Consider the following 27523-nt stretch of genomic DNA (forward strand, 5'->3'; position numbering starts at 1 on the left):
GAGATCTGTCCAAACTGACACACAAGAAATTTATGTTGAGTTACATATTAACTAATAACTCGAAATATTACTGTTATATTTTGTTTTTGTTACATTAACTACTACTACAAATTGCTTCATTTGTCTTCTACTTACAATTGGTATTAAATGTTATTTTTTATTTTAAATAAAAAGAAATCCAATTATAAAAAGCAGGGTTAGTTGTTGGTCTGGCAATATAAAAATTTTACTTTATGAGTGCACCCTTCACTTGTTTTAACATTAATTTGTCTAACCAATAATACCTGTATCTCTTTTTCTAATGACAAGTGAGATGTACAAGTTCATCCACTGTCCCGAGTCACAAAAATAATCAAACAATAGGATGCTTGTGCCAGGTCTGCCTCAACAGATATCAGTTAATTGGGACATTATAATTTGGCAAAATACAGCCAAATAGATTTAAACGCTAAATAAACTGAGAGCCCCATAATCACCCACTGCCCAGGAAAATACTGTATACTGGCTATGAACTCAGTAATCTGAAACAGCAAGATATCAAGATTAGAATCTAACAGTTCTGAAGTGAAAATGAACAAGCCACCACAACATGGCAACAATATGTAATCTACACACACTGTACAACTTGAAGACTAGATTCTGGGACTGTCCAGTAGCAGCACTAATAACCATGTAGTCATTGTGGCATGAGGCCAGCAAACAACTGAAAAAGCTACTTTCTTCAAATCAGTTCTTTCTGCAAAAGGATTCTGCCCTTTTTTTCAAACAGGGATATCACACTGTTAGCTTCTTCTCATAAAGTTTAAGACTGCATGTAACGCTTCCTTGATGGCTTTTTCAAATTTGGCACTGTCAGGCAGTACTACTCATTGATAAAGATTCCACTCGCTCCCATTCTGATGAGCATAAGGTCATGTGCTCACTAAATTCCTGATATTGATCTGCTTTCTTTTTAAATTTCAAATTGCCGTGGCTACATACATATTTCTTTGCAGACTGGCATTGCAGAATAAAGGGTCTAGCTGTCAAGCTGCATCGCTAAGCTAGAAAGTTCAGACTACACATACACACACAATCTCAAGGGTAAATCTAGAACAGGACTTTCAGAGATACTTTAGCTGCACCAGTATGAGGACAAGTTTACAAACTACAACAAAAAAAATATATTTTTCTAAGAATTTTTTTCTGAAAAAACTACATTGAGAATATGGTGAGTTGCAATGCACAAAATTGAGGAATACTGACAGCAACCAACAGTACCAATAAAAAAGAAAGTTTAAAATAAACCACACATTTGGTTGATGTAGAAATTAAAACCCAAATAACATCTCATTTACTGATTCTAAATTTTATTCAAGACTATAATGCAATTTAGTTATATATACTAACAAACTGATAAAGTTCAAGAATGTGAGGTTGAATAGAGAAGACTATAATATAGTATGTACGAGAATTAAATCATGTGCTATTGCTTGAATAGCAGTTGTAGTCAGCATTCATCTTGTTGGACCTTGTTAACAACTTTTTAAGTTAGTTCATTTTTACACTCAAGAATCACTTCACCAATTTAACTGAATTGGTTCTTATGGTGTTCAAAAAATTAACATAACATTGCTAACATGGAATCATGTATAACGGCTATATCAGACAAAAGATACACAGTTGTTGCAAGCTAATGTTTGCATTTATCTTACAGCTATTGTTAAAATAAATTGTTCAAAGAAAAACCTGAAATCCTTTTAATTTAGAATACTGCTCCACTAACCACATCATATTGACTAAACTTAAGTTAAGCATTATTGGGAACTACATGATAAGCTGCTGCATTATGAACCTATAACCACTAGCAATATTGAGATACACTGCTGCTGGTTGCCAAGAATGAAAAGGGTGTACAAGTCGAAAAGCTGTTGGGGACTCGTGTAATCTGTGACCTCTTATCACTCCTAGTCTTTGGGTCTAACTAACATCCTAATAATAAATAGGAGTTATGTAGTGTCACACCATACTAACGAAACAATCCCCGTTGCTATCCAAACCTGATCTTTTCCTGAAAGCATGTCTGATAGAGAATTTTCAGATAGTTGAAGCTAATATTCCAATTATTTAATTTGGAAAAATAATTTGTTTCTAACTCTTAATGAAATTTCTTCAGATATCATTAAGACACTCAAACACCTTCCATAACAGTCCACGGAGGATTTCTGCATAGCATAAAGCATTTAAAATGCCAATTACCTAATTGTTTCTGACTTTAATAAACTTATAAGATTGAATATTTGTGTGCAGTATGCAAGTAAACACAACAATAGTATACAGTTTCAGATAACAATTATGTTTTTCTTGTACACTGCAATATAGATGTACTGTAATATAAATAAATAATGAAAAAACAAAGTAAATGCAAAAAAACACATCAAAATAAAATAAGCACACATTGCAATTTTAAAAGAAGGATTGCCTACCAACTGAAAAGTTGAACTGCGAATAGGTGAGAGATGGAGGGTAGGTAGTTATACTATTCTCAACTTTCTCTGTTGACGTTTTCATTTATTAATGGTGCAAAAGGCAACACAAAACAAAACAGTTGAGACATGACTGTGCCACATGCTGCATTCTCTCTCTGGAATGGAAGGTAACTTTGCAATTTTTTTCAGATGCAGCTTCCAAATATGGATGTTTGATGTGGATAGCGAAAGGCGGATAAAAAAAAAATTCAAGATTTGTAACAGCGGATTTTCAGATAGAGGCATTACAAATAGTGAGGGACTCCTGTACGGCTAAGTATTAAAATCCAGCAATGTAACTGCTGAATGAATATGTAGTGTTTGAAATGTTTTCAAAACATCAAGAAAGATGAAAACACAATAGAATTAATTGTTTTGAAACGGTGATTCCAGTCCAAATATTTTAGCATAAAGGCAACCATAAAAAAAGGGAAAAAAATACAACTTGTTTTCCCACTAGAGCACACCTACAATTACTACGTGTACAGAGTACAGTGAGATTCTGACCAATTCAGAACAACATAACAGGTTATGTCTCTCTCACACCATGATAAACAAGAATGTATTAAAATATGTAACTTAATTTTACTTAATAGTGCAGGTACTATGTCCTGTATTTAACATATGACACTCATAAAATAGACCTTCAAACTTGTATTTTGACTTAACTCTTTTAAATAAATTATTTAAATTGAATTACTTGTCTTTTATTACATGGAAGTAAAATATTTTGTTAGAAGCAAAGTAATTTCCTTTACTTGTAATTGTCTTCCTTATATCGGTATTATTACAAGACAACTACTTATGAAGAAACAGTTTCACAACTTTACCAGTGGCTTTCACAATACAATGTGTGTAGACAATTTGAAATAGCATTTGGGAGCAGTACTTTAAAAAAGAATACATAACTCAACAATTTCTGCCAGGCATGACATAATTCAGTTCAAATCTGTACAGCACATAAATCACTTGACTTAAATTGCAAAAACAAATTTACCTAGGATTAAACCTTGCATTAAAGAGATGTCTTTAAGCACCCACTTTCCTTAGCCACACCATCAGTCTGAGTCTGTCTCTGTCTGTCAGTTTATATCCTATGAGTATATATTTTTCATCCATTCATTAAGCATGTCTGGGGATAATATATTGTATATATTGCAAAGGGAACAAGGTATACTGTACTCATTAAAAGTAGAAATATATAAATTCTCTTTATACAGAAAAAGGTGAATCTTTGTCTTTTTCCTTATTTTTGAGCAATTCTTTTTTGTGAGTAAAGAGTTCAAAATGAGACCAATTTGTGAAAAATGTATTTAACAAATACTCCATTTAATGTGTACTCTGTTTTAACCAGTTAATCACAAATACATTGTTAAAATAATCTTCAGTTAAAAGTGACCTTCATAAGTTAGCACATACCAGTCAAACATTAAATTGTGTATGGCTCTTTTGGGCTTTTAATCACAGCTAGTCTAGAAATAGAATATATTGTAATTTTAAGAACCTGTTACTGTAAGAATGAAGAAATCAAGCTTTGTCTCAAACTTTTAGGACTCCACTTACTAAATACTGCCAAGTATGGACTGGTTTATTAACAAGTCGATAACATACAATAATGATCAACATTTCAGAAAGCATTTTATAAGGTGCCACATCTCAGGGTATTGTGTGTAGAAGGGTGCAAAAATTAGCTCCGACACAGGAAGCAGATGGTGCGAGGAACCCTACTAGAATTAGCTGATGTTAAGATTGGTGTCCCACAGGTGTCAGTGCCTCTTATATATACTGTATACATATATACTGCTCAAAAAAATTAAAGGAACACTTTTTAATGAGAGTATAGCATCAAGTCAATGAAATTTCTGGGATACTGATCTGGTCAGTTAAGTAGCAGAGGGAGTTGTTAATCAGTTTCAGCTGCTTTGGTGTTAATGAAATTAACAACAGGTGCAGTAGAGGGGCAACAATGAGATGGACCCCCAAAACAGGAATAGTTTAACAGGTGGAGGCCACTGACATTTTTCCCTCCTCATCTTTTCTGACTGTTTTTCACTAGTTTCACATTTGGCTACAGTCAGTGTCACTACTGGTACCATGAGGTGATACCTGGACCCTACAGAAGTTGCACAGGTAGTCCAACTTCTCCAGAATGGCACATCAATATGTACCATTGCCAGAAGGTTTGCTGTGTCTTCTAGGACAGTCTCAAGGGCATGGAGGAGATTCCAGGAGACAAGCAGTTACTGTAGAAGAGCTAGACAGGGCCATAGAAGGTTCTTAACCCATTAGCAGGACCAGTATCTGCTCCTTTGGGAAAAGCAGAACAGGATGAGCACTGTCAGAGCCCTACAAAATGACCTCCAACAGGCCACTGGTGTGAATGTCTCTGACCAAACAACCAGAAAGACTTCATGAGGGTGACCCAAGGGCCCCATGTCCTCTAATGGGCCCTGAGCTCACTGCCCAGCAGCATGCAGCTCGATTGGCATTCGCCATAGAATACCAGAATTGGCAGATGCACCACTGGTGCCCTGTGCTTTTCACAGATCAGAGCAGGTTCACCCTGAGCAGGTGACAGAAGTGAAAGGGTCTGGAGAAGCCATGGAGAACATTATGTTGCCTGTAACATCATTCAGCATGAGCACTTTGGTGGTGGGTTAATGATTGTCTGGGGAGGCATATCCATGGAGGGTCACACAGACCGCTACAGGCTTGACAAAGGCACCTTGGCTGCCATTAGGTATCAGGATGAAATCCTTGGACCCATTGTCAGACCCTATGCTGGTGCAGTGGCTCCTGGTGCACGACAATTCCTGGCCTCATGTGGTGAGAGTATGCAGGCAGTTCCTGGAGGATGAAGGAATTGATACCATTGACTGGCCTCCACACTTTCCTGACCTAAATCCAATAGAACACCTTTGGGACATTATGTTTTGGTCCATCCAATGCCACCAGGTTGCACCTCAGACTGTCCAGGAGCTCAGTGATGCCCTGGTCAAGATCTGGGAGGAGATCTCCCACAACACCATCTGTCGTCTCATTAGGAGCATGCACCGATGTTGTCAGGCATGTATACAAGAACACGGGGGCCATACAAACTACTGCGTACAATTTTGAGTTGCTGCAATTAAATTTTGGCAAAATGGACTAGCCTGCCACATAATTTTTCACTTTGATTTTTGGTCTTTGAATTCAGGGCTCTGTAGGTTGATCATTTTCATTTCCATCAAACGATGTGGCATCCTTTCGTTCCTAACACATTACCCAGTCTATATCAGTATAGATATCCAGGAGGATTTCTTTTTCCCATTGAGATCTGATGTGTTTTCAAAGTGTTCCTATAATTTTTTTGAGCAGTTTATATACAGTATATGTATATATATACTAATAAAAGGCAAAGCCCTCACCGACTCACTCACTGACTGACTCATCACTAATTCTCCAACTTCCCATGTAGGTAGAAGGCTGAAATTTGGCAGGCTTATTCCTTACAGCTTACTTACAAAAGTTAAGCAGGTTTCATTTCGAAATTCTACACGTAACGGTCATAACGGTCGATAACAGACAACAACGTCCGCCATGTTGAACTTTCTTATTTATAGCCCCATCTTCACGAAATTTGGTATGCGGCTCCCCTGCGCTAACTGAAACCGATGTACATACTTATTTCGATGGTATGACGCCACTGTTGGCGGCCATATTGAAGTTTCCAATGTCACTAATTCTCCAACTTCCCGTGTAGGTGAAAGGCTGAAATTTGGCAGGCTCATTCCTTACAGTTTACTTACAAAAGTTAAGCAGGTTTCATTTCAAAATTCTATGCGTAACGGTTGACAACGTCCGCCATGTTGAATTTTCTTATTCATGGCCCCATGTTCACGAAATTTGGTAGGCGGCTTCCCTGCGCTAACCGAAACCAATGTACGTACTTATTTCGGTGGTATGACGCCACTGTCAGCCGCCATATTGAACTTTCCAACAGTCTTTGTTACTTATGGGCCCATCTTCAAGAAATTTGGTACGCGGGTTCCCAACGCTAACTGAATCCTAGTTACGTACATATATATGTCCATAGCCTGCAGCTCGGTCACCGTGTGAGACGGTGTTGGGTCCCCCATCCCAACGCCTCCCACGTTGTTGGCTGCCTGCCTATATAAGGCCGTCCTTCGCTCCAGTCTCTACATTCCCTTCCTTGCTTCGCCACAGGATTCACGTCTCCCTGCTGATAACTACAGCCTTTTTATTTAATCCACGGCTTCTTTGCTGTTTTATTGTTCATTTATTACGATTATAGTTATTGTGTAGGTATTTTAGACTTACTTCACATTGTTCAGGTACCCATTTCCTTTATCATTCCAACCGTACCCCCATTAACATGTCTATCGAGGTGATCACCATCGATCAAAGTACTGTCACTTACAGAGTGGTTTCCATGCCCGGAGATGGCACCTACCTTTTCCATTCTCTTTGTTACATATTGCACGGCCATATCAGGCTCACTCTTGATATCCGGAGGAACATTGTGTCTTATGTATTGAATGACTGGGACAGGTTCAAGGTGTGGACTGATGACGGTACTGGAAATAATTATTCTACACAGGAGCACTAAAAGAGTGAAATGCTTAAGCCCTTCACCTGTGCATCTGCATGTCAATTGATGGCTGCCGGTGAATTGTTCGGTTGTTGCTTTCAAGTGTACGGAAATGGCCAAATATTTTACACCTTTCGACAACCGCCAATGCCTCTTAAACATCTAAGATTGACAGGTGACGATTTCAGTAGTGGACACTTTGATGTTTATGAATGTTTAAACTCTCAAAAGCTGGATGTGAAGTTATCGATGAAACCGGTTATATACTTGCAACGCTTGACAGATGCCGAATGTCTCTTCAACACAAGTCCTACAAATACTGTCGTAATTGAAACAAACCATAAAACTCAAACCGATTATGACAGCAGCAATCCAAGCTGTGAGATTTGAAACAAGATTATTGTTCACAAGGCCAACTGTACGTTGCATGCTCAAGAATAAGCTCAGCGTACAGCTTGGTCATATTACAACCGGAGGGCCGAACTCACAATGTGGTATACAAAGAGATCCTTAACAAATAATTATTGGTACATTTTCCCTCAGTTTAAAAAGGTTTAATTTTCTTCTTAATAAAAATTTTAAGGCAGTAATTCGCCGCTATTGCTAGTATATATATATATATATATATATATATATATATATATATATATATATATATATATATATATGATATGATATGGATGGGAATACGAATAACAAGCTGGTTATACTTGCAGATGATACCAAGATGAGTGGATTGGCAGATAATCTAGAATCTATTGAATCATTACAGAGTAACTTGGACAGCATACAAGCTTGGGCAGATTAAATTTAAAGTAAAGTAAGTTTTACACATAGAAAGTAAGGATGTTAAGTTTAAATACACAATGGGAAGTCTGAAAATTGAAAGTATGCCTTATGAGAAGGATTTAGGCATCATAATGGACTAAAAAATATCAACTGTCAGACAGTGATCAGAAGCTTTTAAGAAGACTAACCGGGTGTTAGTTTATGTAGCACTCTGATATGTGGAGTACAATTCCAATGAGGTGATGCTGAAGCTTTATATTGCACTGGTTAGACCTCGCCTGGAGTACTGTGTGAAGTTTTGGTCTCCAGGCTACAAAAGGACATAGCAGGACTAGAAAAAGTCCAAAGAATACGAATAGTCTGATTCCAGGGCTACAGGAGATGAGTTATGAGGAAAGATTAAAAGAGATGAGCCATTTCAGTTTAAACAAAAGAAGATTAAGTGAAGATATGATTAAAGTGTATAAAAGTATGAAGGAAATTAGTACAGTGGATATTTTAAAATGATTTCATCAAGAACATGAGGACACAGTTGGAAACTTGTTAGGGGGGTATATTTTGCAAAAACAGTAAGTTTTTCTTTACACAGAGAAACACAGACACATCAAAAAAGTTCCCAAGTACTGTGGTAGACAGTAGGACAAAAGGGACTTTTAAAAATAAACTTGATGTTATTTTGGAATAATTAAATGGATGAACCTAGCAAGCTATGTTATACTGAATGGCCTGTTCTCATCTAGATTGTTCTAATGGTAGCAGAAAATACAAATGGCAAATCAAATATTTCAGAGAGAATTCAAGGACACTATCTATTTTAGTCCTTTGTCTCTTTTTTTTTAAAGAATGACAACAACTTGCAAATAGCAGGTGTTTCTTCTAGGTGACATTACATACAAGATGAGGAACAACAATATAGCTGATAGAATACCTTAGAAGAGACAACAACTTCTTTAAATATTTCACATGGGACTTGCAGTGCTCACATGGTGTCACTTATATCTTGATGAACTTTAATGCTGATTAAACAATATTGTATTGCTTATGTATTGTGTTTTCCACCAAAAACAAGCAAACTGAATTAAAGTAATTATGATAAACTAATATTGTGCCATGTTTAAAGGAGAAAGGTCAATACATTTTATAACAGCTCACTATATAAAGTAAAACCTACAATCTATTTATGTTTAAAAATTAAGGGAATAAAATCATTGTAAACAGTTATGTTATTTAACACTTTTTATTATTACTATTATAATTATTGCTCACAAGCACTAATAATTATACTGTTTTCCATAAAAATAATTTAGCAGTTATGAATGATGGATAAATTGCTTTATTTATATATCTACATTTTATTTCATTTGCATTTCTTTGCTACATTACTAAAGTATGAATTTTCAAAAAGAAATAAATTCTGGTAAACACAGGACTTTATGAATGTTGTAAATTATTGGGGGTGAAATAAAAAGAAAGCTATTAAAATAAAATGAAGATAAACTGTATTTTCTAAATATTTCTAAATTTTGAAATAAATGTTTTATTTGTTATTCCTAAATGTTTTTTTAATGAAATATGGAATGCAGCAAAAAGCAAACTCATGTTAGTTTGCAAAATTTATTTACATTCCTGCTGGTTTAACACTTTTGTCCTAAACTAGTGCCAGATACTTACATCATTAATTTGACCTTTTACAATTGAGGAATATAGATATTTAAAGCTTTAGCAGTTTTATGACCTGCATTGTACTGTTTAAATATGACAGCACCATTTGTGGAATATGAAGCTTTGTTTAAAATTACAAAATTTATTCTCCTTTAAAACGTGGTGGTCTTTTCTCTTTGAATGCATTTAGACCTTCAATTCTGTCCTTTGTTGGGATCACCTAAACATAAGGAAAAGATGCATTATTATTTATTTCTTTCAAAAATATCTTCCATAAAAGAAAAATCAAAGATTTTATACAGCACCTCTCACAATGAGTTACATGAAAAGTAATTTTAAAAATCAAACAATGATTTAATGAAAGCATTACAGAATAAAGGGTAAAAAAGAGAAACAAATTATAAACCACTGACAAGAACATAAAGTCATTGAACTTTAAAAACAAATGTATTCATTTTATCGCTCAATCTACTGATTAGGCAAGTACAGATTAAAAAAAAAACTATCCACATGAAAGCACACAAAAATGAGCAAAGGACAGGTTGTATAAAAAAGGCAATTAAGAGAACTGTATTTTGGAATGGTAACAACAGTAAATGAATAATACAACTAGCAAAGGAGTATTGTGAAAGCAGCTGGCAGAACATTTTAAGGCCCTGCAACTTTGTCCATAAATACCTGAGCATAACATGCTTCTTCAATTGCTAAACCCGTTGCCAAGTCAACCTAAGAATAAAGAACAACATTTCAGTTTAATGCTTACAATTTTGCTAACTGGGGGTCAGTCTTCCAACATAATTATGTAATTGCTGTCACAAGTTAATGGACAGTTTTGGTAATTGATTTTCTCTCTTTTACGGCCCCATATTCCTTTGTTAAAAAAAAAAATTAAGATTGATTCAACTTCCAGAAATATACAGCAAATTGCTCCTGACGTTCACTCTACATTGCAGAATAATACAATTTTTTTAAATACTTTTCCTTATTTGCAAGAGTAGCTAATGTTCAGCCATTCAGATATATATTAGTTAACTGCCTTTCTGAATAAGCCAATTATATTGCTCATCTCTTCCTTTGTACCATGTTATTAATGTATGGATTGCAGTAATTGAGGGAAAGACACCAAATGTCTCTTCTGCCTGCAACAGTTCATAGGCACTTATGTGAAATTACCAAGCACTCCACAGATATATATTGACTAAATTCTAATAGTAAGTTAAAGTCCACTTAAAACTTTGCTGGTGACATAATTTTATGTGAGGTCCATGTTAATCACATGAATCACTCTTAGAATTAACTTTTTTATAGACCCTTTCAAGTACCACAAATACCATATGAAATTTAATTAAAACAAATGAATGACAAACACTGCAATTTTCTATAATTTTTCAATTTGAGAAAAATTTCAGTAATGAATGATGGACAAAGTGAATCAATTTAATTTTATACAGCTTCTTTAATCCACATTAATAAAACGGTAAATGTCTGTGTATCCAGTTTCTATGTCTGTCATTCTAAAAGATGGTGATTCACAAAAATTTTCAGTAATAAAATACAATGCATTTTATTTTATTCAAATATATGGCACATCACAAATATTAACACTGCTTTTATGAATCCCATACCAAATGGCATATAACAGAAACATAAGCATTGTATGGGGCACTGCAAAATTTAGTCCATCTTGATTACTTAGATTTCAAACCGGGTAGCTATTTATAAGTAATTCTACAATACTGCATCTTCAAGAATAAACATTAGAAAAAGCTTATAGTGAACAGCTCACTGAAGTTATAAGAATTCTGCATACAATTATTTCTGACATTTATGTAACATTAAAAGTGCATTTGATATAATTAGGTGATATTATAATTGCTAATACTATTGGTAGGAAAGGGACTTGAGGAAACTGCCAGCTTATACATTAACAGAAATCACAACAGCTCATTCTAAACATAGAAGTGGTGGTATTCTGTTGACAAGATCACAAATCTTCATTCAGTAAGCATCAATCAAGGCAGTCTTAATCTGGGTAAACATAACTTACTGGGCGTGTACAATATTCAGATATACAGCTACACAGAGCAGAAATATGTGAAGAGACAATGGTAACACTATTGTTTGCAATAGTTAAAGAGAGAGAAAGATGAACATTAAAAAAAAGACAGCTCAATTTTGTAAATTGCTCAATAATGCAATTGTTTTTTATTAGATGCTATCACAAGAACAATGAACACGTAGAAGCAGCAATCCCAGGTTTTCCTTTTTACATATTTTTAATGCAGTACATTTAGTTTGACTAAAGGCTTGAGGGAAAAAAGGAGCATAATAGAAGAAAATGAATTTAAACTGTCTCCGTTGTAGTGAAACTCTGTGTATCCACATGATAATTGCCATTTTAGTCCTTTTCAATTTTACTTTGTGTCTCAGCTTTTTTGGTCATATATGCCTCTCTCGTACACCATACAACACCTCATATAGTTTACAATCCATAATGGTCAATGGGTATCATAACTGTTATGACAGTTTACCTGTAGTTGACACAACCAAATCAGCACTGACCTCTCCATCCAACATGTTTATAAATTTACAGGGTCATTATTGTCATGTGTGCAGAGTAAAGTTAAAATGTATATTTGCATGTGCTAAGCAACATATCAACAATGTGAAAGGTGTTTTCTATTTTTTTTCAAAATAGCCCCGCCAAGTGTGCACATTAACCCAAGCAACAGATCCTCCTCTGCACAGCTATAAACCCAGTGGCCAAGGGATGCCAGTTCTGTCTGTGGTGCATTGACCTGGATTGTCCTGTATGAGGACAGGTCCAGGACTTGGTGGACCTGACTCAAAGCTGGTTCTGAGGGGGCACCTTCGAGCACACTGTGGAGAAGCTCACTTTTGACGCAGACCTGTCAGGGATAGACAAGGACCTTTGTGATGAGATGCTCCAGAATGACGTCCACTTGCTGTTAGACTTGAAAATGCAGACTGGAGGGTGCCCAAGCTACTTGGAAGTGGAGGGGCTACTCAGCCTTGGCCCCAACTTCGATCCAACCAGCACAGGCCCACCAGATGACCAATCACAGAAGCTATGGGCCCCAGCTCCCACCTCCAACTAGGGGTCGCCTCTCCTCAGGACAGCTGCTGCGAATCCCTGCCGCGACTCCTAGGCCAGCACAGGCCCTAGGGTCGCCAACACCACGAGTGGAAGACGCCATCGTAGGAACTCCATAGTGGGGATGAAGCACAGGTGCTTTCACTATGATCAACCAGGACATCTGGCTTAAGAGTGCTGCCTCCCACCTTCACTAATAATGGACATCAGTCTGGCCCAGGCATTCAGCTCATTAGTTTCCCCCAAGATATTAGAGAAGGACGATTTTAAGGTCCTATTAAGTTGGCTGGACATGAAATCCCAGCACTGTTGGACTCTTGTAGCGACCTCTGTGTAGTTCACCGTGACTTGCACCAGCAGACCCCTTATACGACCACAGACCAGGTGAACATCCACAACATCAATGGGAATGTTAAAACATATAAGACTATCTTTAAGGTTTGGACAGCAATATTAGACACTTCACCCTGGCCTCTTAATAGGGAAGATGAATGCCCTTTTCCCATGGGTGTTGGCCACCTGCAGAGCCCCTCCTTCTGTAGCAGAGAGAGAGCGCGGCTCACTGCTGACAATACCAATAAAGGAGCCAGGTTTTAAATTGAACCTATGTTGTCCAGTGAGATGGGAGACGGATCCTCGAGAGGACCTGGACAGCGGGTAGACTTTACTCCCCCGTCGCTTGCACTGGCAACCTCCCCAGACCGGATGCCTGCTACGGACCCTTACAAAGTAGCAGCATGGGGTTAGCACGATGCTGCATCTGGTGCCGAAGAAGCAGGGACTGCCATTCAGACCGAGTTTGCCTGTCTGCAATGAGCCAACAGCAACTTAGACTTTGCATTCAAACAAGACCAGGTCATGAATGAATCTTACTATCTGGGAAGGGAAGACCCGGAGTTTAAAACACCACACTTTCCAATTATGGATGGTTTCTTGTATCGGGAGATTTCTGATTGTATGGGGGACTGGCGGATCGAGCAGTTGGTGGTGCTAAGCGGGCAGGAGACGGTTTTAAAAATTGCTCACACCCACGTCTTTTTGGGGGTCATCTTGTCATGGAGAAAATGAGGGAATGCATATCAAAAAACTTTTACTGGCTGAATATGACCCAACTGTCAGATTGTTTCTGCTCATAGACCCGCTAGGGCTCCCCTTTCACCGATGCCTATTTTGGATGTTCCCTTTGAAAGGGTTGAGCTAGATATTGTGGGCCTACTCCCCAAGAATAAAAACGGTTTTCAGTATATGCTTATGTTGGTTGACTATGGGACAAGATACCCCGAGGTGGCCACCCTATGTAGGGCGAATGCACAGAGTGTCACTAAAGCTCTTTCAGAAATGTTCATGCGTATTGGCATCCCGCGCGAGATTTTAACTGACCAGGGCATGCCCTTCATTTCTCATGTCATGAAATCACTGTTTAACAGCCTTGCAATTAAGCAGTTCAGCATCACTGTTTATCATTCCTAGACAAATGGCCTGACTTAACAGTTTAATAAAACGCTGAAGCAGATGATACAGTGAGTGGCCTATGATGATCTAACCTCCTGCGATACAGTGTTGCCTTCCCCGTTTTCTGTTCTGGAGTCACCCTAAGCATCCACATGGTTGAGTTCTTTTGAACTGCTGTTCAGCCCGTGAGGGTTTCTTTGCAAGGCACCTTGCTGGGGGAGATCGGTCAATCGAATCGTTTTGCTCCAAGAACAGATCTCAAAATTGTCCTCTATTAGGCTGGAACATATGCAGTGTGAACAGGAGGCACAAAAACGTAATTATGATGAGAAAAGCAAACTTGGGTTCGGGTGCTGTTGTTGATCCCTTCAGACCCACATAAATTTCAGGCGAAATGGCTCAGCCCAGCAGTAGTGGAAGAACGGATTAGTCCAGTGAAATATGAAGTCAGAATTTCCAGTGGGCAGAAACCCATGCAGGTTTTGTATATTAATCTGTTGAAAGAGTGGCAAGACCCGCACAAGGCCCTGGTCACATCCACAGCAGTCACTCAGACTGAAGCCGCTATTGGTGATGATTTGACAGATTATGTCTTTTCGGCCTTGCTTGGCCAGACATCAATTGTGGAACACAAGATTGTAACTGCACCCGCTGTTACTGTACCTGTGCCCCCATATCGTATTCCGGAGACAACTAGGAAGGTGATACTCAGGAGATGAATCAAATGCTCAAACTAAGGGTAATCTGCGGAAACAAAAAGTGAGTGGCGGAGCCCAATTGTTTTGGTTTCAAAACTGGATGGCTCGGTCAGGTTTTGTATAGATTTCTGTATTGATGCGTACCTGATTCTGCGTACAGATAATTTGCTGGTGAAACTCGGACAAGCCTTGTATATGTCCAACATGGATTTAACCAAAGGGTACTAGCAGGTGCCCCTGGAGGAATACAGTTGTGAGAAAACCACATTAAACACCCCAGATGGGCTGTTCGACTGATGGAAAGTGAGGAGTCTAGGGTGAAAGAAAAAGAGAATATAAACCTGATGATTTTTACTTTTTCAAACCAGGCCTAGGGGGTAGCAGTTCACCAGACTCCCTTTCGGTCTTCCACGGGGCTCTGTTGACCTTTCAATGGATGATGGATCAGATTCTGTGTCCCCATTCCATACACGCAGGAACATATCGCGACGATGTGGTAATTTTCAGTAATGACTGGAGATTTCACCTCGGCCACCTGCAGGTGATGCTTGACAGCTTGTGGCTGGTGGGGTTGATGTCAAACCATAAGAAGTGCAGGCTGGGTATGTTGAAAACCCATTATGGGGAATGGTCTGCTCAAACCTCAGACGGACAAGGAGGGGGAGGTGTTTGAACACCTGAAACACACAGGCAGGTTTGTGCCTTCCTCGGGCATGCTGGATACTACAGGTGGTTCATTCCCAATTTTGTGAATCATTCCCAGTTCTGGAGGATCTGGACTTTTTAAAGGAATTGATTCTGCAGACGAATACAAGTGCTTTCGGTTTAAGGGTTGTGTTTTGTTGGGGAAGAACATCCCATTATGTTTCTCAGCAGAAAACTACTTCCCAGGGAGAGCAATTACTCAACCATAGAGAAGGAATGTTTACCAATTGAGTGGGCAGTGGAGGCCCTCTGGTACTACTTGTGGGGGAAAAAGTTTACCCTGGTGACTGACCACACCCAGCTTCAGTTGCTCTACTGACAGAACACCACAAATGCTTGGCTCACGTGGTGGTTTGTTAGTTTATAGCCATTTGCTTTTGATATTTGCCACCGTCCCAGGGCTGCATCAACGTTGACAGTCTCTTGCACCTGGCTGAGCCTGGGATAGGCAGCTACTTTGCCCACAAAGGTGTTGACAAAGCTAAAGGGTATTTATTTATTTTTTTTAACTCCCTTGAGACTCTTCGCAATGTGGTGATATGTCTTGATTGACACGTCTGTCGAGGGCTGCTTGTCTGTCACTGAGGCAACTGCAGGTTCACAGCACCCCCTCAGAGGCAACTGTAAGTTTACTCTGTCCTCATGCAACGCATTTGTCGCCCGATAGGTGATGCAGAAAACATGATATCTTCGTCACTTACCTGACCCTGGCCCTGCCCATTTGCTGTATCTGTGTATATAGTTGAGTGGTAGCTACCACTTCAATAAATAACCTTGCTGTTCACGTAAAAATTGCACTACAGAATAACAGCATGCATATTTAAACATTTTTGGCATTCATTGTTATCAGGCGAATAACAGAAATAGTTTTTAGTTTATTAACACTTTGCTTAAAATTGCATAAATAATAAAGTAAGTCTGCATGATACATTTCAGTGATTAACTGTTTAGTTAGATATTATAATAAAAATGCCACTCTACCTACTTAAATTTTGCATTTTAGCACAATTCATGCACCTAGAAGGAATGTCTGTTACTTGTAAACTACACTGAAATGTCATCAAGTCACAAGAAATGATATATCATAGGAATACTGTAGTTAGTACTCATTATAAAAAGTTGCACTAAGCTCTTTTTTTCCCTGTATGTATGTTTTCCCCCAGCGAAAGCCAGCTTTCTCATTTATAAGCTTACTTGAATTTCTTGAAACGTTTACTTACTTTAATTATATTTATTTCTCAATGTTTTGTGTATTAAGAAAGACATTACCAAGTTACTGTAACTGTAACTATATAAATTTCACCATTAGGAAGCATTTTTAGGGCAAAAATTTCAACATCAGGAAATCTAATCAGTCACAAGAGCATTTTCCACTGAATCAGCACACTCGACCAGATAGCTAATGTTAGTTGATTTCTCCAGCACAGCATAGAAAATGTCCCTGAATAAATATAAGCTTTAATACACTCTGAGCCACAGAAAAACATGGTACACACAGAGGATTACCAGGTGTTTGTAGAAATAAATTAGAATGAAGAATGGTGACCTCAAAAACATGGTAGTATAATTGTTATTGCTTCTGCTTAATTGATCCAGCATTCTGAGTTTGAGTTTCATGGCCAGCCATAAAGAAGTTCATGTAGAGTTCGTAATTTTCTCACCACTTCTGCATGGGTTATCCACTCCATTTTTTCCTTCCACATCCTCAAAAACACAAAGGTTAGAAGAACCAGCAATTCCAAACTGACCCTAGTGTAAGTATGAGTGTGTGAGAGACTGGGCCCAGCAATAGATGGCAAGGGCTGGGCCACCTGTCTGGTGCCTAATGCTTCCAGGATAAGCAGAGGCTACTCATGCTCCTGAATTGAATTAAGAGCATTTGATAATGATTGACTAAAGAGAACTCTGAGAAAAAATGTTTTACTATGGTTCCATAGCTGCAATTTTTTTTTTAAATAACTTCATTTGAACAGGAAAGCACGCTGTAGCTACTCAAGGTGTTCACTTCAGTGTTTCTGATGTAATTTAATAAGATATAAAATGTCAATACTGAATAACCACATGTAGGGCCAACAAACGCTTCTCTCATGAAAAGAAACTGAATTAAAATTTTCCTTTGATAAATGTCTGATATAAAATAGTTTTAATTTGTTTTATATTTTCATAAAAATACACATATCCATCCATCCAAGTTATAAAGTTCATGGCCACAGGGAACATGTGCCTATTCTGGCAACACTGGAAATAAGACACAATCAAGCCTAGATAGGATGTAACCACAGTACAGGGCAAACACTTATACTGGTATTCATTCATACAATTCCAATTTAGAGTCAGCATTTGTGTTAGAATATAGAGGGTTGGATAATGGATGGATGGATGGATTGCACCTCATGCAAACTTCTTTAGGATGTGGAAGGAAAATCACAAAACTAAGGTGGAAAATCCATGCAGTCATGTAGAGAACATGCAAATTCATCAGAGACCAAAATATAATAATATGAAAAGCAGCAATTTATTATATCAGATAAATTTTACCACTTTCAACGTATTCTGAAAAACATCAAGTGTGTACAAATAAAAAAGTGAAGTAACAGCTCCTGAATGAATTTCTCCACAATCACAAAATTGTGGCACAGAATGATGCATATACTCTAATCCAGGGCTCTCCAACCTTTTTTGCCCCTGAAAGCTACTTTTACAAAATGAAAATAGCCGAGAGCTACTCATGTTTTCTAACGTTTATTTTTCATAGCTTATTTCAACCCAAACAAACTGAATAAGCTTGTTTTGCATGAACATTTACAAAATGTTGGTGTCCACAACTCACATTTTGCATTAAAACATCACAAAAATATTTAGTTCACCTGCAAGTGCATTTTGTATGTCTGTATGCATTTTCTAGTGTATCTCACACTATTGAATTAAAATGTGAATGCTGTCAAAACAAAACAATGCAATTCCAAATATATTACTTATTCATTTGTCATTTTGTTACATGTCACTGTTTCACTTCATAAGAGTATTCACATGTCCAGTTGCATGTGTGATGTGTTTTTTAGTTAGTCAGGTGACTGACACTGCATGGAGTCAACAAGAGAGGTGTATGGTGGAGTGTAGCCACTTAGGTTCATTCTTATTGAGTCATTTAAATGTTCATCTGTCAGTCTTGTTCTAAACTTTGTGACATTCATGTCAGAAAAGGAAGACTCACAGAGGTATGTAAACCCAAACAAAGCAGACATTTTCAGAGCTGCTTGATGAAGATTCGCTTAGTTATCTGGCTCTAAGCTCCAGAAATGCTGAGAATGCTGTTGAGACCTTAACTGCACATTATTTTGAAGGTTTACTAATATACAATATATAAAATCCAATGTCTCTCAGTTTGTATGTCTATCTGCTTTCCACAAGAGAACTACTTAACAGATTTAGATCGGTTTGTTTTCTATAATTTGCTTGAGTATTCCGGTTGATTTTACAACTTCTCTCATTTCACTATGTATCACACTTTGCTTGCGGTACCGATTTATTTACGCAAATCCAAGAAACACGCAACAGGCCGAGAGGAGGGGCCTTCCTCACTCACTCGCCAGCTTCAGGGCGTTTCGAGAGAACTATTTAACGGATTTAGATTGGGTTTTTTTCTATAATTTGCTTGAATATTCCGGTTGATTTTGAGACTTCTTTCATTCCTCCATTTATCATAGTTTGCTTGGGGTACCAATTTATTTGCGCGAATCCAAGAAACATGCAGCGGGCCAAGGGCGCTTGCTCTCCTCACTCACTCACCAGCTTTGGGGCGTGTTCCTCAACTCCGCTTAGATAGCAAATTAAATAACAATTGAATTCAACTTTGTTTAATATTTAAAATAAAGTGTTACTTAGGTGACGAGTTTGAGACTAGATAGTCTCTTAAGTGTATTCCACATTGAAAAGATAGATTGTAATTCAGATTGTGGATCGTGATTTTGTGTTAAATGGATCGTGATATGGTTTTTTAGAAAGATCGCTCACCCCTAATTTGACTAATCAAGTTTTCAAATTTATGAAGGATTCATTAACTCTTCGGCGAGCTACTTAGCGACGTGTTGGAGACCACTGCTCTAATCTATAAAGACTTTTAACAATCAGTCTGATATTGCTCAATACAAAAATAAATTATGACTTACCTCAATTCCACGGTTAATTGCAAGCTTAGCCATTCTAACAGCTATAGGTCCCTGAAAAACAGATCATTAAGAATTATTTTTTTGTGTTCACTGATAAGAGTTAAATCATGTTTACTTCCACTTTAAATTAATCAGTTGATGTTTAGCAGTAAGCATATTTATCACAATATAAAGTTCAATTCAAATTCAGTTCAAATTCAGATTCAATAAAATATTCAAACCCACATTCAGATTGCTTTTATTATCCATGAAGAAGAAATCCGCACTTTAAGGTTCATGGGTGGAGCCAACCATAGACAGGATACCAATTAATCTCCAGACAAACAATGGTCCAAATTATAATTGTCAATTAACCTAACATGGGCATCTTTGAAGTGCGAAAGAAAACTTAAGTACCCATGTAAAAAATAAGACAGACATAATTAGAACCCAGAATCCAGGAGGCAGAAAAGATACTACATTGTCCCACCAAGCCCCCTCATATCTCTAGATAAAAAGATACAGCATGTTTGAGACTTTTTGATTATTTAACTGAATGGGGACTATTTACTGGAAAGCATGGTACAGTACCCTGTAAATGGCCTGAATGGGTAGACAATAGGAAGCAGCAACCCTATGGTGTGTATCTATGTAAAACAGTATTAATACAAGTTCACGTAACAAGTAAACGCATTGGGTGTTAATGTTCTTAAGTTGGCTTCCCTGACATCTGAATTGCCAGCAGGTCAATTACAAACTGCAACTTGAATTTTACTGTGCTGTTTTAGAACTTGATGTCTGATTATTTGTGCTTGTTTTGAATAAAGTCTTCCAGTTACATTATATTTGGAGTCTTAGCATTATATTTTCCCTACTTTGATAGTAGATTTAACCCACTTTTGTAAAATGTACTGTGAAACTGAACATCTACCCAAATTAGCACCTAGGTTGGGAAAAGGTGGATTATAACATACATGCTATTATGGTACAATTATAAAGTGACACATACTGGAATAGCTGTTACATAATCATTTACAAACAGAGGGTTTCATGAAACTCTGTTTGGTAATTCAAACTGTAGTCTAGATTTTTATACACACTTCTGGGAAATATTAAGTAAAGTCTGAAAACAGATGTTTCATAAGATGTAAAATTATGAAGATCAGCATAACTAATTATTGCAATACTGTGGATTAAATAGCCAAGTACTATAATTCAAGTGACTTAAACTTAGAGAAAAAATGTCATTTAATGAGGCTAAATTCAATAATAACAGTCTTTCTTTATATCAATTTTGTGATGCAGTTACAGATACTAAGCACCAATACTAAAGAAAAATAATTGTTGACAGCACATTCCTCATACAGTAAGCAGAAAATGCTTACTGGTGGTTCTTGCAGAAACAATAGCCGATTGCTGTCTGAGAAGAATATATCAATCACAACCATGCAATGATTACCAGAAAGGGGGAAGCCACTCATAGTCAAAATAAGTAAAGGATTGAATTCCACAACATAAAAGAATACGTTGCAATTTTGTATTATTCAACTTGTTGGTATAATAAACAATCTGTCAGTCAAATTATAAGATAAAATTATGCTACTGAAGAGCAACCCACTTTCAGTTTACATTTACTTCTGTGCTCAGGTTTGACACGTCAAGAAACATATGTTCTATTCTCATTTCTACTTAAATGAGACATAACAGCATATTTACACTTTGACTAGGGCAGGAAGAAAAGCTCCACTACTAAACAGAAGAAAATAAAAATCTTTTAAAAAAGTGGTTAAAACTGTTAATTTAAGAAAAACTGGTTACTAGAGTAACCAAGTACTCTGATATAAAGTATCATGTCAGGAATTTGTCTTGGATTTGTGTGAGTGAAGCATGTCTGTCTTTGTTATTTTTAATTGATGAATATTCCTGCCCTTTCCAAGCTATGGTGTGACAAAGCACAATTTGTTATGCAGGATGCATTAAAACAGACTTCAAGCCAACAATGTTGTAGCAGATAAATATGAGTGTGGCTCTGGTAACGTTGTAACATTTAATTAAATAGCGATGGTACGGAAAGACGGGCAAGTGTCCAACATCTGTATCACTCTATTAATTGTACTTTTGAAGCATGCTTACCGTTTTTGTGTTTTCTTCTCTTGATAAAAAAAAATTAAATAATCAAACAGTGGTGGAATTATAGTATGGACAATGAGTAAAGATTGCCAGGGTGACAGGATATAATATTAAAAACTTATGTCACAATACGGTAAGATAACATTTTTAAAATGTATTACAATATTAAGTACTGTAATTCAGTTATTCAGGATACAGAAATTTATTTTTCATTTTATCTGCTTTAAGTTAGAGTTAGAATCATATCCTTCTAGCAAAAATATGTCAATATATTACACCTTATAAAAATATCCTTGCTTTAATTTAATCCACTTTCAAGTAATTTAGCAGTAGTTATGCATTACCTTTATTACTTGTAATAGAGATGTCAAACAAAAATGGATATCAATGTGTTCCATATTTAAAATAGCCTTTGAGTATAAATCAGTTTTCGTTTAAAATTCTTGGAGCTTCTTAAATGTATATTGGCATATCGTACATGCTTTCTTTCCTTTTACTCACTGGGATTCATAGAAAATGAGTGTACATTTATATTTCATGTGGAGTTTAACTTTGGCCATGCATGACAGGAGCATAGAAAGCTCTCACTCCTGTTATCTGCAGTCAGTAAGATAGAGAGCTACTTCTTGTTTTCCTGAATGTTGAATTCTAATATGACAATACTTGCAAACTGCAAAATGCATATTTTTATTAAGCTTTTTCATTACTATGATATTGTAAAAAAAACAAGTAAAATCAAATAGATGAGCATTTGGTGCAGGTAACAAATAACAATAAAATGCATTCCTTTAATAGTTAACCACAAGCTGTAATGCATTATGTCTGCATCACTACAGAGAAATAAAACAAAAAAATCCTTATACTTGTTTCTAGTTCATCAGTTACTCTATATCTTGACAAGAAATATGTTTGTCCTCTGCTGTATCGATTCTTTCTCCTTATCCCCATCTACTATATATTATGGAAGGCAAGGTTTACCTGAGGGATGAATTCTCGTGCTAAGTCCAAAGCTCTTCTGTAGGCTGCATCCCCCACCTCATTCTGCTCCACCACATGATTGACCAAACCCAGTGACTTTGCCTCTACTCCATCTACTGTGCGTCCAGAAAAAATCAGTTCTTTGGCAAGTGCCATACCAATGACACGAGGCAATCGTTGAGTTCCACCTATAAAGAAATGCATTTCTGAATATCATTTTCAGAAGCAATATATATTTCAAGGCTCTACCTAAATGTAATTCTTGAATATTGATTTGAATTGAATACATGAGACAATGGATATAATATGCAAAATTCTATTCTTGGATGACCGATTAATAATAATAATATATTTTATTTAATAGGCACATTTCTTAGCACTCAAGATCACCTTACGAAGATTTAAACAACCACAATAAAGATTTAAGCAAATAGAACAATAAAATCAAATAGCAATAAGGGTACAGAAGTAGTAACAAAAATAAAAGATAGCTGGCAGTAACAGTGGTAAAATCATAGTTGGTATGGCAGTCTGAAAGGATATATTTTAAGAGCAGTTTTAAATTGTGTTATTGAGTCCAGCAGACAGATGTGAGAGGGAAGAGACACTATGAGAGATTGATGTGTGGTAAAGAAAGTAAAGCTGCAGATGAGGATCTGAGGGAGCGAGAGGAAGATCGGTGACATAGGGAGGAGCAAGATTGTAGAGACCTTTAAATGTTAACAGCAGTATTTCGAATTGTATACAATAGTAGACAGGGAGCCAGCGGAGTTTGGAGAGAATAGGTGTGATGTGTTCAGTGAACTTAGAACAGGAGATTATCCTAGCAGGAGACTTTTGTACAAGTTATAGGCATTGGATAAGTTTTTTTTAGGAATGCCAGATAGAATGGCACTGCAGTAATCTATACATGAAGTGACTAAGGCATTAACCAATACTTCAGTACTATATTGCGTAAGAGCAGGACGGAGTCTAGAAATTTTTCGGAGATGAAAGAAGGCAGTCTTAGAAACATTATTTATATGGGATGAAAAAGAGAGGGTGATGTCTAGAATGATGCCCAGTCTCTTAATCTGGGAAGAGATGTTTGTAATTAAAATGGAAGAACTGTTATTCTTAATGGCAGCACGGTGGCGCAGTGGTAGCGCTGCTGCCTCACAGTAAAGAGATCTGGGTTTGCATGTTCTCTCTGTGTCTGCGTGGGTTTCCTCCGGGTGCTCCGGTTTCCTCCCACAGCCCAAAGACATGCAGGTTAGTTGAACTGGCGATCCTAAATTGTCCCTAGTGTGTGTGTGTGTGTGCCCTGCGGTGGGCTGGTGCCCTGCCCTGGGCTTGTTTCCTGCCTTGCGCCCTGTGTTGGTTGGGATTGGCTCCAGCAGGCCCCCAAGACCCTGTAGTTAGGATATAGCGGGTTGGATAATGGATGAAAGTTATCCTTAACAAGTGCAGATTTAGAACCACTTAGGTGTACCTCGGTTCTTTTTTAAATTTAGATGGAAAAAATTATGGCATCCATGACTTTATGTCTTGGAGACATTCTGTAAGTATATTTGTTAGGGAAAACAGAAATAGATTTAGTGAATAGATAAAGCTGTGTGTCATTAGCATAACAGTGAAATTTAATGCCATGAGATATTGCTTATTGGAAAGATGTAGATGAGAAAAAGAAACAACCCCAAAACAGAGGCCTGTGAAATTCCCTGAGTAACTACTGCATCCTCCGACAAGCCCTTTGCTTGAACAAACTGCCTCCTGTCCGTGAGGTAGGAAGAAAGCCATTGGTGGACAAGGCCACAGATTCCAAAACTTGCTAGATGTTTCAAAAGAATCTGATGGGAAATGGTGTAAGATGCAGAGCCGAGATTAAGAAGTACAAGAACACAAGTCAGACAAACAGTTCAAAGAGGTTATACATTGAAAAATGGGACTGAAGTTGGGAGGCAACTAAATGGAAGACTTGAAATTGGCCCAATAATTATGAAGAATATAATTTTTAATGAGAGGAGGACCATGCCAGTGGTAAGGGAAGAATTAGTAGGTATCATGAAGTAAATATGTAGCAAACATAACAAGGCTTGTAAGGTATTGGATCCAATTGGCAAGTGGAAGAATTAGATTTTGTTATAAGCTCAGCGATATCATTTTCAGCTGGTAAACTGAACTCTGAGAATAAGTTGGTTGGTAAGAGAATATGGGTGATAGTGGAAAGTATGTAATTTTCTACTGGGATAGAAGAGGAAAGTTCCTGGTGGATGTTTTCAGTTTTTGTGTTGAAGAAATCCAAAAAGGCAATGGTATTGCTTAACAGTAAAGTTACGGTGAATGACACTTTCTGGTGGTGTAATTAGCCTATTTACTGTGTTTGGGAGAGCTCTAGTATTTTTTCCTTCTATATTAATGATGTTAAGAGTAGTATACAGTTTCACAGCAAAGAGAGCATTTTTGTATTGTAACATGTGATCTGAATACATTTCCTTATGTTCAACAAGACCCATTTTATTAGCTAGATGCTCCAACAGTCAGCCCAATTAATTTCAGCATCATATAAAAAAAAACAAATAGATAAAACATCTTGTTAAAAAATTATGCCTAATTTTATGCAAAACAATTTGCATTATAAAAATAGAACTTTCCTATAACAATTGTTAAAATGTAAAAACATGCAATTACATAAACATGTTCAGCATTTGCTCCGACAGATTATAGACTTAAAAAAAACAAACAAAAGTAGATATTTGTGCTAAATTCAACAGGGACAACCAATTGCCACCCCAATTAAGGAGATAAGTTTCAAAATGCCAGAAACAAGCTTTAAAAAGTAGCAAATTCTTATCACTGTGGTACTTTATAAACATAGTTCCCATGGACAGAACAGCACCTTGAAACTACTTTTGCACACATTAAAGTATCTGCATGGAAAAATAAAGACATGCAGCATATTGCTCTTAAGTGAGAATTGAGATACGTGCTTCAGCATGGTCTTACACATAATATTTATTAGGTATTCAGGACTGAGTCTGCTCAAACACAATCAAACAGAAATGGATACAAAAGAAAACAAATACAATGAAGGAATGCTACTGGATAATGGGGCACAATAGTAACAATTTGAGGTTTCTCTCCTGTGGGTTTCTGCAGGGGGACATCTAATAAACAAATTAAAATTACAGTAGTTCCAAGCTGTATGACCTTTTAACACACAGTGTTTGAAAATTGTTAGCCACAAGATATTAAGTTGAATGTGTATGTGGTTTTTATTGCCTATGGAAAGCATTACTTGGTCAGGCAAAATAAACATAATTAAGTCCACCAGTACTAGTGAGCGTCATTTAAACACTACTGCAATGGAAGAGATTACTGGAGCCATTAGTTTGATTAAAACAAATACACTGCTGTTTGCACAAGTGTTTTGTTTTTGCCAAAACTCTACATGTATTCAGAATATTTGCGAAAATAATCAAATTTCAGCTCTGCTTAAAGAGTATGCAGGCACAAGGGGGGAATTTTCCATGAAAAGGGTTTATACCAACAAACCAAAAAAATGTTGTTTTCCCCCGGTGCTTATCAGGTTTTTGGGCCAGATGGTATTATTTTGGCAAGATGAACCGTTTCATTGACTCCTTTCAGTTTATTGATAATCTTGTTTCTATCCATCATTTTAACGTCACTAAAAGCCACTGGGGTACAGAGTTTGGGGAAAAGGCAGAAACTAAATATGTAAAAGATAACCAAGACAACCATAAAGTCTTTTTTCCAATATTTACAATAGCAAAATGTATAGGATGCAGGCCTTAAAGTGACACTTTTGACATCAGGAATTGAGACTAGTTAGCCATTTTTAAAAATAAAGCAGAACCAGGAGATCTGTAGATTTCTGAGAATTAGAGCATTTACATTAGGAGGTAACTGCAAACAAATTAATTAATTGAAAAGTGGTGTACAGTTTGCAACTTCATGTCTCCATCTGCATTCTACGCAGAAAAGGGTAAATATGTTTTTTTTGGAATATTCCTCAGCATAATGGCTATACATTTGAGAAAATATAGCAAATCTGATTATTATAAAATCAAAGGTTAAAAAGAAAAAACTACACAAAAGAAAGAAGAACCATGAAAAAAAAAATATATATATTATAATATATATATAAACAAGAATCACATGGGACGTCATGCGAATTTTGTGGCTAGTAGTTATCTGACAAGTCATCTACTATCATGAACCTGATTACTTTTGGAAAATATGAACTTAAACTGTGATCCAAAATACTGATTAAGTGGCTACTTTCCTTCTGATTAAGTAAACATTAAGATTATGATGAAGAGACCAATTTCCACTAATCAAACAACTAAATTACCAGCAAGTTGTATGAAAAACCAATAATTACCTGCACTCCCCAGCCTACTCCCAACGATGTCTATAGTACAGCATGATTTAATTTCACATTGTTGTCTTATTTTGAAAGCTTCACTAACTTATGTGCAGTAGCTGAGGTCAAATAGAGTGAATACTGTTTTATTTCTTTTTGATTACTTCTCTCTGAAGCTCTTAAAAATATGCCTCTTATTAACACTAGAATTACCAAAGCCTACAAAAAAACTCATAAATCCAGCCCACCTTAAGTCCCTTTGCACCTCTCCGTCAGCTTCTTTTGTCTTGTAAATGTGTCAATCAAGACAAGCAGCCTGCTTTAACATCCCCGACGCAGAAACTGCAAAAAGTTCTCCCAGCTCAAGCCTTGATTAACTTGG

The 27523-nt window shown here is 36.9% G+C and overlaps 1 protein-coding gene across 1 annotated transcript in view; it reads right to left on the reverse strand.

Annotated features, from left to right (window-relative positions):
- Nucleotides 1-9108: 9108 nt before the first annotated feature.
- The window catches only part of auh (AU RNA binding protein/enoyl-CoA hydratase), a 207750-nt gene continuing 189335 nt past the window's right edge, over nt 9109-27523 (reverse strand). Inside the window, exons 7-10 of the mRNA XM_039759472.1 lie at nt 22776-22963; nt 19689-19739; nt 10228-10275; nt 9109-9769 (exon numbers count right to left, since the gene is read on the reverse strand). Of these exons, the coding sequence (XP_039615406.1) occupies nt 9692-9769; nt 10228-10275; nt 19689-19739; nt 22776-22963 (365 nt within the window). The 3' untranslated portion in view covers nt 9109-9691. The remainder of the gene's footprint in view (nt 9770-10227; nt 10276-19688; nt 19740-22775; nt 22964-27523) is intronic.

The sequence above is a fragment of the Polypterus senegalus genome, chromosome 7 (genome assembly GCF_016835505.1).
Source record: "Polypterus senegalus isolate Bchr_013 chromosome 7, ASM1683550v1, whole genome shotgun sequence".
Lineage (NCBI taxonomy): Eukaryota > Metazoa > Chordata > Cladistia > Polypteriformes > Polypteridae > Polypterus > Polypterus senegalus.